The 15,903-nt window shown below is 44.1% G+C and overlaps 2 protein-coding genes across 3 annotated transcripts in view; one reads left to right on the forward strand and one right to left on the reverse strand.

Annotated features, from left to right (window-relative positions):
- Positions 1–1,546: 1,546 nt before the first annotated feature.
- On the forward strand, positions 1,547–13,604 carry RTRAF (RNA transcription, translation and transport factor). 2 transcript variants are annotated; one of them, XM_084793890.1, is made up of 8 exons: positions 1,547–1,726; positions 2,577–2,701; positions 5,953–6,052; positions 8,483–8,569; positions 9,331–9,419; positions 11,058–11,126; positions 13,118–13,166; positions 13,279–13,604. In XM_084793890.1, the coding sequence occupies exons 1-8, from the start codon at positions 1,666–1,668 to the stop codon at positions 13,431–13,433; spliced, it is 735 nt and encodes a 244-aa protein (XP_084650016.1). In that variant the 5' UTR covers positions 1,547–1,665; the 3' UTR covers positions 13,434–13,604. The 2 variants fall into 2 exon arrangements, with proteins under 2 accessions (XP_084650016.1, XP_084650017.1); XM_084793891.1 differs by lacking the exon at positions 1,547–1,726 and adding an exon at positions 1,878–2,211.
- Positions 13,605–13,707: 103 nt separating this feature from the next.
- Positions 13,708–15,903, reverse strand: part of NID2 (nidogen 2) — a 64,694-nt gene continuing 62,498 nt past the window's right edge. The window contains exons 19-21 of the mRNA XM_084793886.1: positions 15,430–15,553; positions 14,445–14,557; positions 13,708–14,321 (exon numbers count right to left, since the gene is read on the reverse strand). Of these exons, the coding sequence (XP_084650012.1) occupies positions 14,311–14,321; positions 14,445–14,557; positions 15,430–15,553 (248 nt within the window). The 3' untranslated portion in view covers positions 13,708–14,310. The remainder of the gene's footprint in view (positions 14,322–14,444; positions 14,558–15,429; positions 15,554–15,903) is intronic.

Raw genomic sequence — 15,903 nt, forward strand, 5'->3', positions numbered from 1 at the left:
AAGAACCCTAAATGAAGTAGGTCTGGAAAAGGTTGGAGCCTACAGAGAGAGGTTAACTTGGAACCCTAATTTGTTTCCGGGTTATTCACATATCCCCTCATATAATAGTGCACTTGTTTCTTCACCTGCATGTAACACACACACACACAGAGACATAAAGACACACAAAGACCACACTGGCGCGCTCGTCACACACACACACACACACACACACACACACACACACACACACATACACACACACCCCATACAAACTATTCTCCAAACAATAGGCCTGGCACCCCAGAACCCCCTCAGCCTCCCCAGTTTATATGGTCTTCTCTAAATAATGTTTCTGCATTAGTGACACTCACACTTAAACAGTCTCTATTCAAGAGTATTCCCAACACATGGGGTGTAAAGATTAGAAGTGTCAAGCCAACCTGAACTGGCTTGGGGTGCAGGCACAATGTCCTCTAATAACCTTTTAAGAAGAATCTCCTGTTTAGTGTCTTATGCCTGTGCATATGATTAAAGCCATGGATGGGAACAGGAGCAGTTGAAAAATGATTATGTAACTTGATCTACCAATTAAAATAAAGGACCACCCGTACTAATAGCCATTTCCTCCTTCCTCTAGACCCAGCAAAAGAGACCCAGCTGTAGCCGGAGGTTGTTGGTACTCTCACTCACATTGCCTGCTGTCACTCTGTAACTTTGCACTATAGCTTTGCTCAAAATAAAACTATTTTGTTTTTGCAAATTTGTGTGAGTCCCTATTTCCAGTTCTTTGGATAAGAGGCCAAGAACCTGGAAACACCCAGCTCAGATCACAAGCACCGACACTCTGCTAAAAGATGACAAGCAGAAAGTTTTAAATGGGCGCTTTAGACAATCAGAAATAGATTAGAAAAGGCAAGACTGCCCCAGGAGTTAATTAGAGTTAGCAAAAGTGATTCGGGTTCCTATTTGAGGTCATATCTGTGGAACTGAAAAGGACTTAAAGGATGTGGTAAGACAAGAGACATGGCAGGAGTTGGTGGCCTCCTGATGGCACTGACTGAGAGTTTGGGGAGAAGGAAAGGCCGGTTCTCAGTTTCTGACTTCACGGTGGCTAGTGACAAACTGAAATATGCATTGGGATTATTATGTTATCTTTGCATCCGTCACTCCAACAAGTTTGAAAGACTAGCCTGCCGGGACCTTTCTTTTAGGTCTTTTGCATTATCAACATTCAAAGAGGAGCAATTAATTAATACAATGAAAACATTAAGCAGCAACTCTGAGCCACTAAGAGTTACAGCCATTCGCCGAAAGCCTACAGACACTGTTTTTTGTTTGTTTGGTTTTGGTTTTTGGCTTTTCCTTCTGTAACAAGAAAACCCAGGAAGACTAGCTCTCGACTTGGCTTTCGGTCCATTGTACAACTAGGAAGTTGACAATAAAGTTTATTTGAGCGTCGACGTGCCCGGACGTGGCCCCGCCTCCTAGGCAGCAGCGGTGATTGGCGACCGCCTGCCGGCCTCAGGCGTTCCTAAGCCGCGATTGGTGCCGTCATCCGTCTGTCCGGAGCGTCGTTCTTCGTCCCGCCCTCTCGCCGCGTCGCCGGTCCCTGCACCGCCCAGCTTCACCTCGCTTCTCCTGTCCCGGCGGAGGCCTGGGAGGCCAGCGCGAGCAGCGGGGACCATGTTCCGACGCAAGCTCACGGCCCTGGACTACCACAACCCCGCAGGCTTCAACTGTAAAGGTGGGCGGCGGCCGCGGGGCCTGGCAACGGCGCCTCCCCAGCCCGCGCGGACCCGGACTCGGCGACCTGGCGGCCGCGCTCCGCACGCTTCCCGGCCCCGGGGCTGCTCGGCGGGCACCTGCTGGGGAGGGGGCCGGGGATGCCCTTCGGGGCGCGCAGAAAGTTAGTGGCCGGCTGTCAGGGAGGTGGAACGGTCCAGAAAAAGTCATGCCCGCTAGTGAGAAAGTGGGAGCGTGGCGGGGACCAGGGCCTCAGTCCGCTGTGCGGGACGCACAGGTAGAAGGCAGTTTCTAAGCGGGTAGCAGCGTTTGTTTTCGGGAAGCGTATCAGGCTCTACCCTGGTTTTGTGCTTGGCCTTCGACTCAAGGCTTGATGGGGTGGCGGTAGAGCCGAAATTGGAGTTTGAGTCTCAGTTCTCCGACGTGTAAAATGGGGGTCTTTTCCTAGGAGTTTGGGCGTGAATCTGAGGAAGTAAATGCATTCAGGTAACAGTACACTGCTTCCTAGCTTTCGGTTTTAAATATTTATGTTCAGAGTGTTTTGATCCTTTCTTTCTTGTTTATTTTAGTCTATTGGCCTGCTTCAAAGTTTTTACCTGCCCAGTTCCCCTTAAACTCCGAAGGAACCAGAGTACTAATAAAACATAGCAAACACGCTTTCATGCGTGTTTAGTTCATTTAAGACTCAAAACAGTTCATCCAGATTTTGAGTATATTGCAGTGAATCTATGGCTCCATAGTCTGAATTTTGAACTCTCGCTTGCTTCTCTTGGGGGTCACTTAATGTGCTTGCAGGTAAGAGTCCCTGAGGGTCACAATCTCGTGACTTGATACGTGATGTTTTATTGCAGATGAAACAGAATTTAGAAACTTTATTGTTTGGCTTGAAGACCAGAAAATCAGACACTACAAGATTGAAGAGAGAGGAAACTTGAGAAATATTCACAGCAGTGACTGGCCCAAGTTCTTCGAAAAGGTAACGTATCAGGAAGCAAAAGGAAGCAGAGAGAACTTTTGTGAATGATGAATGAGGTTGAGTTGAAAATTCCTATGTTCTTGTGGGGCGGTGGTGGTGCGCGCCTTTAATCCCAGCACTCGGGAGGCAGAGGCAGGCGGATCACTGTGAGTTCGAGGCCAGCCTGGTCTACAGAGTGAGTGCAGGACAGCCAAAGCTACACAGAGAGACCCTGTCTCGAAAAACTAAAAACAAAACAAAATGAAAATCCCTATGTTCTTTTAAGATATAATAGTGATCAGTATAACTAAAACTAATTTCATAGATTTTTAAAGCACATATCTCCTACCAAGTTTTCAGTTTTTAGATTAAAAATAATTTTCTAAATGGCACAACATCCCTTAGAAGGACTGTCTACTCTAATTTTTATGTGCGTGTACACGTGTCTCTGTTTATGTTGGGTGTCCACAGAGGTCAGTGCCAGGTCCCTGGAACTGGAGTTACACTAGATACAGAGATGCAGCAATATGCTTTTGAGTACTTGTCTTAGTTTTCTGTTGTTATAAAGAGACACCATGATGACTAAGGCAACTTAGAAAGGAAAGCGTTTACTTGGACGCTCGTCACAGCTGCAGAGGATGAGGCCGTGACCATCATTTGGGGAGCGGGGCAGCTGGCAAGCAGTAGCTGAGAGGCTCAGATCCTTACCTGCAAGTAGGAGTCAGAGAGAGCTAACTGGGCGTCCTGGGAGCTGGAGTGGGCTGCCCAGCTGACACACTTCTCCAGCAAGGCCACACCTCCAGTCTTTCCCAAACCAGCCCCACTGACCGCTTTCAAACATAGGAGCCTATGGGGCCATTCTCGGTCAGACCACCACAGTACCTTATTAAAAGTTGACATGCCTGAGAACTTGAAACTGCCAGTTCATTCTGACAGTTAATGTACAGTGTCCCTGTATTTGATAGAAATGGCTTTAAGAAGCTAGGTGTGGATGTTTTTGTGACTAGAATTAGGTTTCCCATTGATTAGTTTCAGTAATATTTTTGAGAAAGAATTGTTTCCAAACTTGATAACGATCACATGCCATTACAGTACCGTCAGTAAAGGGGGGTGAGAGTGGCCCCTGTCTCTTCGTTCCTGAGCCGTATACCAGATAAGCCTGTTCCCATAAGTGTTTACCCACAACAAGCCCTTGATGTTTCTTGCCACTGCAGTTAATTATACTGGCTTATTTTTGTTCACCCTCAAACTTTTCAATTTGTAATGGACTTTTAAAGATAGAAAAATATAGTACTAGTGTTTTCTATTTCCTCACTTGACCTCTGCAGCCATTCCTTCATGTGAAAGGTGCAAGTGATAAAAGTGTATGCAGAGATTAAAGACAATTACTCGTATAAAAGACCCAGACTAAGCCGGTAATCCCAGCACTCGGGAGGCAGAGGCAGGCGGATCTCTGTAAGTTTGAGGCCAGCCTGGTCTACAAAAGTGAGTCCAGGACAGCCAAGACTGAATAGGGAAACTCTATCTTGGGGGGAAAAAAAACCCCAGACTAATAGTAAAATAAAAGTAAGTCATAATTCATCCAAACACTATCAGGAATGTTATTAAGACATTTGAAAACATCTGTTTGGTAATTAATTTCTAGACTTTACATTGCAAATTGTACTTTTAAAATACTTTTAGTACTTAGAAGTGATTTTTGATAATGGCCAAACCTACCCCACTTTCCCCTCCTATCTCTCTCATCTCTCTCTGATTTATTTATTATTTATACAGTGCTCTGCTAGCAGGCCAGAAGAGGGCACCAGATCTCATTACAGAGATTATGAGCCACCATGTGATTGCTGGGAATTGAACTCAGGACATTTGGAAGAACAGCCAGTGCTCTGAACCTCTGAGCCATCTCTCCAGCCCATGGCCATATTTTATGAATGAAACTTGTTTGTTTGTTTGTTTATTAAAGGCATAAAAATATTGGTTAGAAATGAATTGTGACTAAGAAGTATCTACTTATAAATTATCCCTGAAGTTTTCACTGAAAGCTTTGCTGCTGGCCTCGACTTTGAGCTGAAGGATCCACTCATTTGCCTAAAGCACTTGGCTACAGGCGGCTCACACGTGGCTCACACGTGGCGTGCTCTGTTAGGCATTTGTATATGAAATTAAAGTTCCATTACTGACTGAATTGTCTGTCCTTTTCAAAGTTGGTCTTTTTATCTCATTGCCCTGTGCATTGGGACCTGGAATCAAGGCTAAGGTTTTGATCCTAGATTAAGTTGAGTGGCCACTGTTGAGGATCGGCTGCAGTTTTGTCATCTAGATGAGATTATTCTTGTATCCAGCTGTCCTGCCTGGGATACAAACATGTTTAAAAAGGGACTATTCTACTGCTTTTCTTTTTTTTTTTTAAAGATTTGTTTATTATTATGTACACACCTGCAGGCCAGAAGAGGGCACCAGATCTCATTACAGATGGTTGTGAGCCACCATGTGGTTGCTGGGAATTGGACTCAGGGCCTCTGGAGGAGCTGTCAGTGCTCTTACTCGCTTGGCCACCTCTTGAGCCCCCACCGTTTTTCTTAAAATGGTACTCTTTTTTTTTTTTTTTTTTTTTTGGTTTTTCAAGACAGGGTCTCTCTGTAGCCTTGGCTGTCCTGGACTCACTTTGTCAACCAGGCTGGCCTCGAACTCACAGTGATCCACCCGCCTCTGCCTCCCGAGTGCTGGGATTAAAGGCATGCGCCACCACGCCCGGCTTTAAAATGGTACTCTTAAACATTTTCTTCTCCTGAGATACATAATGAAGGGTTTAATAATGATAGATGTGGTGGTGCGCAGTGCAGTCCCAGCACCAGGGAGGTGGAGGAGAGAGAATCCCAAGTCCTAAGCCAGGCTTGGATGTCTGGAATTCAAGACAAACCTGGGCGGCATGAGACACTGTTTGAAAAAATTAATAATAACAAATGTTATAAGAAATTCTTAGCCAGGTGTGGTGGCTCACACCTTTAATCCCAGCACAAGAGGCAGAGGCAGGTGGATTTCTGTGAGTTCGTGGCCAGCCTGGTCTACAAAGCAAGTCTAGGACAGCCAGGGCTGTTACGCAGAGAAATCCTGTCAGGCGGGCCGGGGGAGGGGGGGGGATAGAAAAAAGAAAAGGAAAGAAAGAAACAAAGAAAATTCTTAAAGATCCAAGCTGAGCCCCCTGTCAATCTGCTATTGTGTAGTTCTGTGGCTTATGATAATAAAATAGATTTTCCCACTTTCCTTCACAGTATCTCAAAGATGTTAATTGTCCTTTCAAGATTCAAGATCGGCAAGAAGCAATTGACTGGCTTCTTGGGTTAGCGGTTAGACTTGAATATGGAGATAATGGTATGTTTTGTGGGGAATGTGGGTGTGGTGCTGGCTTGTCGGGATGTTTGTTTTTAGTTGTGTGTGTATCTTATGCATTCCTGGTGTGTGGGGAGGCCAGAAGAGGACATCAGATCTGATGAAACTGGCGATGCAACTGTGAGCTACCGTGTGGGTGCTGGGAATCAAATCTGCCAGTGCCAAGTGCTGAGAACTCTGTCCAGCCCATGTTTAGTTCACTGTCATGTGGGGGATGGTCTGAAACAAGAAAGAAGGCTGTGGGGACACTACTTTGTCTGTATTTCATTTTTGATTTATTTTATCATAAGAGGTGGAATGTGCTTTGTTTTGTCTTTGATATTTACATTTTTCTTTCAGAATTTGGAGATTGTTTTCTGAAAAAGGTTAATTAAACATTAGTTTGGTTAATTTGCCAGCTTCCTTAGTCTGCACCTTAGCCATTGACCCTGCTGCCAGCCTCAGAGCCTCAGAGGGGTTTGGAGGATTAGTTGCAGCAGCTGTTTCACAGGAGATAGAAATATACTGGTGTGTCTAATGCTAGTGCACATTAAGATGGCATGTATGTATTAATTTAATCTTGCGTTATCCACATTCTGCTGTTGGCAGCTTTTGACTGTTAGTGCCCACAGTAGAAAACAGCTCTCATTACACTTGTCTCCTTCCGCTAGCCGTCTCCGCTTCAGACTGAGCATCTCGCTTCACTTCCATCCTTTGCGCTTTATGTTTTTCCTCCGTGGTGATGTCATTTTCAGTTCTTGACTGTTTGCTCTTGAAACCTGTGTAACAGGTGCAGCCTCTCTTTTCCTCTCATCCTGTCACCATGAGGTTTTTCCGTGTCTGTTGTGCCACCTCTGCTCCTGCTGCTGTCATCTTGACTTTAATCTTGGTGTCCCGATGGTGCTGTCCCATTCTCCTCTCAGCTGCGTGGTGTACCGGCTAACTTTCTGAATGAGGCTTCTTTCCATCGACCTGCTCTAGTTAACATCTCCTAAGTAAAGCACGATCAGTTTCCCATTTTCATAAAACTGCCCTTCAGTTTTATTTGAAAGAACAAAGCAGACAACCCTGTGGTTTCTCTCTGTTATGGAATAAATGGGACTGTAAGGTTTGTGACCTCAACCTTGCTAACGTTTGGGGCCTGTAGTGGGATTTTATGTGTTTGCTCTGTGTTGGTAGCAGCTGTGTGGGAGGTCATTGACAGTAGAGTATCCTGGGCTCCTGGGCCTTATCAGGGCTGATCTTCAGCTGCTCCGCTGGATTCCTGTCCATCCTCCTTGCCTTTCTCATTGCATTTGGTTTTTTATGCTAGCATTCAGTGTTGGTGGCTCGTGCTGTATCCCAGCAGTTGATTAGCATATACATTCAGTTCTCAGTGTTGTTTCAGTAAAAGGAAAGAGTCGAAAGATAAATAGTATCAAAATTAAACAAGCTTTATTTAATCTTCAATTTCAGCATTGCAGGAGCAGAGACTCTGAGCTGATTAAGGCAGCAATGCTGGCCTTCATCTGCAGGAGGCGCTGGTGTTCTTGACTTCAGTCACTGAGTATTTTTTGTGTACCCTGCCATTACTTAAAAACCTTCCGATCACATGCCAGTGAATGTTACTAAAATCTGATTTAAATCTCACTACTCCCCCCCCCCCCCCTTTTTTGGATATTCGAGACAGAGTCTCTTTGTGTTAGCCTTGGCTGTCCTGAACTCGCTTTGTAATCAGAATTTTTAATTTCCATGACATGTTTTAAATTTGTGTATGATACTATATTTTAAATGGTTTTTTAGGTATTGAAAATATTTGAGGGGGAAACTTTTTTAGTTTCTACTTACATACCTTTTTAGCATCTTTATTTTTTGTTTTTTAAAACTTGAGACAGGTTTTTGCCAAATTGCCCGCTGACCCTGAATTTGCTTTGTAGCTCAGGCAGGCCTGCAACTTGTCATCCTCCTGCTTGGCCTCTGTAACTGGGACACCAGGTGTATTACTGCCACATCCTGCCTCTGTTTAATTCCTAGGTAACTCACACTTGTGTCGTCCCCTCACCTGCCGTTCATCTCCCCCCCCCCAACACCTGTTCTTCAGTCCCAAATTTAAGAGAAAGGTCTAAAAGGCTTTATTTTCCTAGCCGTTAGAAGGTTGAAAGATATTTAAGGAAGTTTCTGCCTGTAATCCAAGCATTCAGAAGGTAGAGGCAGGAGGGTCAGGATTCAGGGGCAGCCTGTGGTACATCAAACATTAATGAGAAAAAACTTGGATCAAGTTTCAGCTTAATCAAAAAGTTACATTATCTTTTTTTTTAAGTTTATGTGTAGCAAAGTATAATTTTGAGTGGATGTCATAATATGGCTCAGCTAAATTTAGTAAATAAGCAATATTTGTTTTAGCCTTAAGTTGCAGTTATTTTACTTTGTTGCCTGTTTTTGTTTTTTTTATAGCTGAAAAATACAAGGACTTAGTAGCTGATAACAGAAAAAATACTGACAATGTAGCTAAAAATGCAGAGCCATTGATCAACCTGGATGGTGAGTGTGACAAGCCCGGGACAGCCTTGGTTTTGTAAGTGCTGCTGTAGCTTAGTGAGTGCCTGACGTGAGCGACACTGACAGCACTGTCTCCTGCTTTACACTGGCTTTCCAGTGTGCTCGCTCTCTCCACACAAACCCTCAACATGGAATATTTGAATGTCAGAAACGCTTGTGGTTTTTTGTTTAAGTAATTTGGATTTTGATTTGTTGCTCATTGTGCCACTCAGTGGTCCCCTTTTAAATTTAGTGACAAATGGTAAAATGTTTCATCACGTGCTTTTTAGTAATTCCCTTTTAAAGCGTGAAGACTATGAAAATTACCTAGAGCATAGTGTCTTAGGATTCATTGTGACTTGCAGTATGAGTCTTAAGAGTGATGAACTTTTTGCACACTGCCAAGCCACTGTACAGAGGAACATTGGAAGCTATCTATTGAAGGCGTCTGTATTAAAATTAGTAGCTTTGGGAAGAAATGTTAATGTATCTGCAAGTGGGCCTTGCTGACTGCTCCAGGGCAGACGCGGTGTGAGTGAAGTCAGTCAGTTATGAAGCTCCTCGGTCTGCCTGGTGAGATGTGTAAGACTTTCTCCTGACTGGATGTGTGCACTGCTGTATGTCTTTCCTCGAAGGCAGCAAGAGACCGGAGATGAGTCAGTCCTAGAAAGTTGCTATTTTTGTACGCTCCCGTGTCCAGATAAGCAATTATGATGTCTGCAGAGCTGCAGGGTTTTTCCTTACTCACTTTTACTCTTTCACAGTAAACAATCCTGACTTTAAGGCTGGCGTCATGGCTCTGGCTAACCTCCTTCAGATTCAGCGACATGACGACTACCTGGTAATGCTCAAGGTAAGCTGGGAAGCTGCCCTTCTCACTCTTGACAGAAACTGCAGGTGTAGAAAACCCTCCGCTTTCTCTATGCTGTCTGCTTATGATGGGCTGATGAGCAGACACTCGGAGAAATGTGGGACCTGGAGCACATGTCATTATGTTACCTGTTTCAGATTATCCCGCTGTAGCTGCTATCCAAGCATTAACTGTGTATACACCAATGTGGTTTGTGTTTGCAGAGAGAACATTCCACTCAGTCCTATTAATAATCATGCTGAGAAATGCTAAAACAAACAAAACTTGGGCTTAGGGAGCTGGCTCAGCTGGTAAAGTGCTGGCCACATAAGTCTAAGGACCTGAGTTTGGAACTCAGCACCCATTTAAGAAACCAAGACAATGACAACTGTCACTCCAGTGCTGGCAAGGCAGAGATGGCTAGATCCTGGGCATGTTAGGCCAGGCTATCAGTGTGAGCCATCTCATACTGATCATTGTCCTAATTTTATTTTTGACAAATATCTAGAGGCAATTTAGCAGAGTAGGCTAGTTTGAAAAGGTAGAGAGCAATTGGGAAGGCACCCAGTGTCAGCCTTTAATCTCCACACACATCCATGCACACTCATAAGTACAGGTATGAACATGTACACACACCTAGGACACAGACCAAGAAGAAGACAGTGAACATCCAAGACACAGAGAGTGATGGAGCCAAGTCTGCTCAGTCAGTTTCGAGTTGAGTCTGTTGTCAGGATCCAGGGAAATGCCAAATCAGTAATGGTGAGTGTAGCCCCACAACAGGCCCGCTTCAGGGAACGATTGCTCTTGTCTTCAGCATCTTTCCAGTCTAGACCAGCCATGCAGTTTATACCTCTACATCAAGGAACACAGCTATATGAAAGAGCTGTTTTAATTTTGAGAAAGAAAAAACATTCCATAACATTTCTGCTGTGAGTGTGCTGTGCAGTGGGGAGGGGCAGGAGGATGCAAGCGGTAGGCTTGGAGACTGACAAATAACTGCTGTTGTCGGGAGGAAGAGTTCTGAGACCTCTAGTGAAAGTCACTGTAAACTACATAATAAATTGAATAAACTTCCTCCACCCAGAAGGGGTTATAATTTATCCTGCTAATTAGAATTGTGTGGTTACGCAGCCAGTTTTAACAAGCAAAGTAGTGTTGTTAGCTTAATAGAATATTCATGGTGTATCCAAATGGATTTTTTGCCACCTAGCTTGGATGCCAAAGACATCAAGGTGGTGTTAGTGAAATTTAGCTGTTTCAAAGTTTTATTTTTTGCTCAGTCTATTATGCAAATTTCCTTGGGACAGTCCCAGTAGCCAAGTCAGCTTCAGCATAAACTAAGGCAGAGGAGAAACATAATATAGTGTATTGGCTACACTTTGGAAACCCAGTAGGCGTACATAGTAGCCGTATCAGAAAAAGTTGTGTGAAGTCAGAGGTCTAAATACGTGTGTTTCCTCTTAGGTATTGTGTACTTGTGATACTGGGGAAGGTGCCTTAAGTTAGCAGGCACACAGTTGAGCATTTTTGCTTGCATGCACTAGAGCTTGGGTGTAGTCCTAGCACTGGGGCAGGGATGGGTGTTCATATATTAGTGGTCTGGCAAAATACTAAGCTTGGCCTTTTTGCATTTCCTAGGCAATTCGTATTTTGGTTCAGGAGCGTCTAACACAGGATGCAGTTGCTAAAGCCAACCAAACAAAAGAGGTGGGTGCTTTTCTAAGAGTCCGAGCCAACTAACAGAGGGGCCTCTGGTGCTGCATGCATTTAAACTTAGTGATTTCTGAGATAACACATTCTAGGTGAGGTACGGTGACACATCTGTAATCCCAGCACTCAGGAGGCTGAGGCAGGAGGATCTCTTGAGTTTGAGGCCTTACATAGTTCCAAGACAGCCAGAATCACACAGAGAAACCCCGTCTGGTTTACATATGACTTGAATTCGATTCTAGCAAATTCAGTGACTGAGGTTAAGACCAGTAGGTGACAGTGAATTTCAAGTCTGTCCCCATTTCACATTCTAGAGAATCTATTAGTCATTCATTCAGTCTGCAAACTGAGGCATGAGCCCAGGGATATTTAGCCTTGTGAAGTGTGTGGGGTTATTTGGATGCATGGTAGAAAAGGCAGAACACACGATACTTTGTTAAACCTGGATCCCATCCTCATGCTGTGATTCCTTGTAATTTATCTCATTTTGTTTGGTATGTCATGACCACCTCGCCCTTGAGTGCTACTGGAATATTTTTAACCGTGCTGCCAAGTCAAGCATCTCTAAAAAATGCCAGGTGTGGAGGTGTAAGCATTTCTAGGAGGCAGGAGATCTCTGTAAGTTCAAAGCCAGCCTAGACACTCAAGGAGGGAAAAATGAAAGCTAAGTCTCCCTGAAGCCACAATGCAGAGAATGTTCTTGGGTCAGGAGTAGCAGCTGCAGCTATCAATAATGGTCCCTTCTACACAGATGCTGACATGAGGCTTTGGGCATAGCCAGCATTCCCACAACTCTGGCCCCTCCTGCTCCCGCTCCCGCAAGTCCTCTAATGCCCTTTGTCCTCTGACCCCTTTAGCAAGTCCAGCAGTAGTGAAGGGCAGCTGATGCCAGGGTACTGCACTGTAAGCGCCTCTGAGACACTCAGCTTTCTACTAAGGGTTCTTACAAGCTAAATTATGTATGAATTGGCTGCTGGAAATTGGATCAAAGATGAGCTTATTTTACCCACTACAGAACAAGCAGCAAATTGTTCTGACAGAATAGTCGTTCATTCACCAAAATGTCTTCACTCTGGAGGCAAAACAGCGCTGAGCCAGATCTGTCTGTTTGCAAAGTAGAATCTCGTTCTTCAGAGCTGCACTTTCTAACTTCAGGTTACTGTTCTTTGTAGCCATTCCTGACTAATATTTGAGGGATATGGTTGATTTCAAGGGTAGCTGTCTTTGGTGGTCTGTTGGCATGCAGAGGCACTCCGTACAAGTTACTCTTTGTTCTCTGAATTTCCATTTGTCTAAGTTTTAGCCCCATTAGAGGAAGCCTGGGTGGAGTGTATCAGTAGAGTATGCAAGAACTGAGCAGGGACGAGTGACTGCTAACGACTCCAGACACTTCCTATCTGCAGAAAGCCTAGACTTCTGGGCTCCTTTTTGTATTGGGTAGTTATTATAAAGACTGTTCAGTTTGATGTCATCCTTGACTAAGATGTCAAAGTAACATTAACATACATATAAACAAGCTGGCTGAAGAACTGTTTGATATGTTTGTGTACTTTGGAGTAGCATCTACTCCAAATTGTAATCTAATTTGCACAGTAGCTGCTGCAGCAGTAAGTGCTTTTGCAGTAAGGAAGGACTCTTACAGGCTCAGTTAGAAGGGTTGGATGGCTTTGGTGTCTCTGGCACATGTGAAGATCAGGCCAGGCCAGGCATGGTAGTGCACGCCTTCAATCCCAGCACTTGGGAGGCGGAGGCAGGTAGATCTCCGAGTTCGAGGCAGCCTGGTTCACAGAGTCCAGGAAGGCCAGGGCTCTGTCTCAAAAAACAAAAAGGAGGAGGAGGAGGAGCAGCCTTTCCTGGGTGGTTATAACAGGGAAAGACTGTTCATCACACGGTAAATTTTAACTGTCCCTAAACCGAATAGCCAGCTGCTCTTAGTTTCAAATGAGAGAAGTGACTCTTAACTAGTCTTGTCATTTTTTTTTTTAAAGGGCTTACCTGTTGCTTTAGACAAACATATTCTTGGCTTTGACACAGGAGGTAAGTTTTTTGACAGCAAGCTATTTGAGGGACGTGTGTTCTGAGGTGTAAGCGGGCGGCTAGACGCACAGAACCCATAGACACAAGAGGCCGTGTTCTTGTCCTGTGACAGATGCAGTTCTTAACGAAGCTGCTCAGATCCTGAGGTTGCTGCACATAGAAGAGCTCAGAGAGCTACAGACGAAAATCAATGAAGCTATAGTAGCTGTTCAGGCAATTATTGCCGATCCAAAGACAGACCACAGACTGGGGAAAGTTGGAAGATGAGCAGCACGTCTGGATGCCGTCTTCTCACCTGCTTAGTCATGGGAACCGTGTACACCAGCATGTGCTTGGAGATCAAATGCCATGTTTTAAGGGAGCATCCCAGGAGATTGACCACGTTCTGGAGATTTACCACCACTGCTCTTTTTCTTTAATAAAGCTGGGGAAAGTAAAGTGGTTTTTGTTTTGATGTATTCTATTTCCATTTTATTTGCATCCTCCTTTATGGTTAGAGAGTCATCCGAACCTTAACTTTGTCCCCGAGACAATACAGATCTTTTAGGTGACAAGAAGGCTTTAAAATACTTTATTGGAGTTATGTAGAAAATTTAAAAACTGCTGCATCTTTGGTGTTTTACATGGAATACTTGAGGGATGCTTCTGTGAGGCACTTGGGGATCATTCTAGCACCTTTAGTATAAATAAAGTCTGAGGACTTTTGCTGGGAAATATAAATAGGCTGCATCGTCCCTGTATTCTGTTGTTTGTGACAGGGGTCTCAACTTTAGGATGGATTTCCATAGCTGGTCCTGTGCTTTGCTTTTCTTGGCCAAGTAGAATCCACGGCAAAAATCAGACTTAATGTCTTAAGCTGTGGTTGGTTCTTTGTCGAATGAATTTGGCCTTTTACAAAAGTTGCTTTTATAAGCAATGATTACAATTCTATTTTAAACTTGTGATAACCTTTGTTTTTAAAAATACAGTAGTAAAGATTGAGGTATACATTTCACAAAATATGCTTAGTCTCTGCACTGAAAATGCTTATCTTGTGTGCCAAGAGCTAGGATGGCCAATTCCTTTATTCACTGTCTTTGCTTTTGTAGTAATATTCTTAGGTCAAGATTCTTGTTGTAAACTTGAAATCCTCTACATTTCACGTTCATTTTCTTCCTGTGGGGAGTGGACAGCAGTGAACACAGCTTCCTTAGTTCAGAAAGGCAGTGCTGACAGTTGCCACAGCCCCTCTCTACCCACTGGTCAAGGAAGCCTTGTGGTGCCCGTCGAGGGACTCACCTGCTGGACAGTAGGGGTAGACCACAGTGATCCCATAGAGGTGAGACCGCTGCTCAGGGAGATACTCGTCTGTAAACTGGCCGCTGTCTTTATCCACTGATATGACACCATCCCTAGTAACGAAGGGGGAGAAAGTCATCGGAGCTCATTCACAAGGTAAAGTTTCAGTGGGTAGCAATCACTTAGCTTTCCTAATACCTTAAAGACAGTTCATTTAATGAGCTCTGACTCAGTTTATCCAGCCCCAGTGATTCTGGATGCAGCCCTACACCAGCATCACCTAGAAGAAATGCACATCACTGTTCCCTCTCCCTTTCAAGTCAAAAAACCCTGGGACAGCACACAATATAGTTAACATTCTGCAGCCTTAAGAGCTAGTGGTTTAAATCAGTTTCTAATTCTTGCTAGTTCCTGGGGTCTTTTAAGTACCGCACTTAGGTCTCATAAAAACTGTAGTGAAGAAGAAAAGGACTCCAATGTGTACCTTTGTTCTGTTTTTTAAGAGCTCTCACCTTGGAGCCAAATAGCATTTTTCAATCTTTAAGGTGGACAGTTGATGGGTTTTTGAGGACAGATTTTCTCTGTGTTACCCTGGCTGTGTAGACCAGGCTGACCTTGGACGCAGAGAGATTTGCCTGCCTCCAGAGTGCTGTGATTAAAGGCGTGTGTTGCCACATCCAGCTTGATGTTATTTTTAAAAAAGGAAAACGTTAAAACTTTGTACCACTTAAAAGTATTCATTCTCTAAGAACAGATTTAAATAAATGCCTCTTTCTAAGTAGTTTATTATCAAATATCTTCAAATTATATGCTGCCTTCAAGCAACACCATCAACCTTCAGGGTGAAGGGGTGATTTTAAAGAGAGGTATCTGCCAATGGGTAGACAGCCAAACAAGGCTTCCTAATGAAAGTTGCTGACTGGCAAAACACAGCATGCTCTCCAGAACCCGCTGCCCTCTCGGGCTGTTCCAGGGTGGGGCTCACCTCCGCCAGTCTGTGTGGTAGAAGTGGTCTGAATAGCTGACAATGCTGAAGGGATAGTTGAGGTGACTTTGGATGACACGTCGTCCAGTTCCATCAGGTAGTGTACACTCCAGTTTTTTGGTTCCTTTTAAGACATCCAAGGGAGAAAATGAGGTCCCTCTATGCCATGAGCAAACGGACGCTAAAATGAGATGCCCAAGCCCTACTCAAGAGGAACAGGCAGAATTTAGAAGTGGGGTATTTACTCTCATCGTAGTACATTATTAGCAACTGTGAATCCTGTCCTAAGGCTCATCTCCAACTGGTGCAGAGAACTCAAGTTTTGAGTAGAGATGCAAACTTAAATCCTTTTATGGAAGAAATAATCTTATCTATGGAAATCTGGCAGTTTCTTTCCAAGAGGGGCATTAAAGATAAGCATTTTTATAAATGTATAAGCCTAAATTTATAACTTGAAAACATAACACCCAGATT

Source organism: Acomys minous (genome assembly GCF_964271855.1).
Source record: "Acomys minous genome assembly, chromosome: 9".
NCBI classification, from domain to species: Eukaryota; Metazoa; Chordata; class Mammalia; order Rodentia; family Muridae; genus Acomys; species Acomys minous.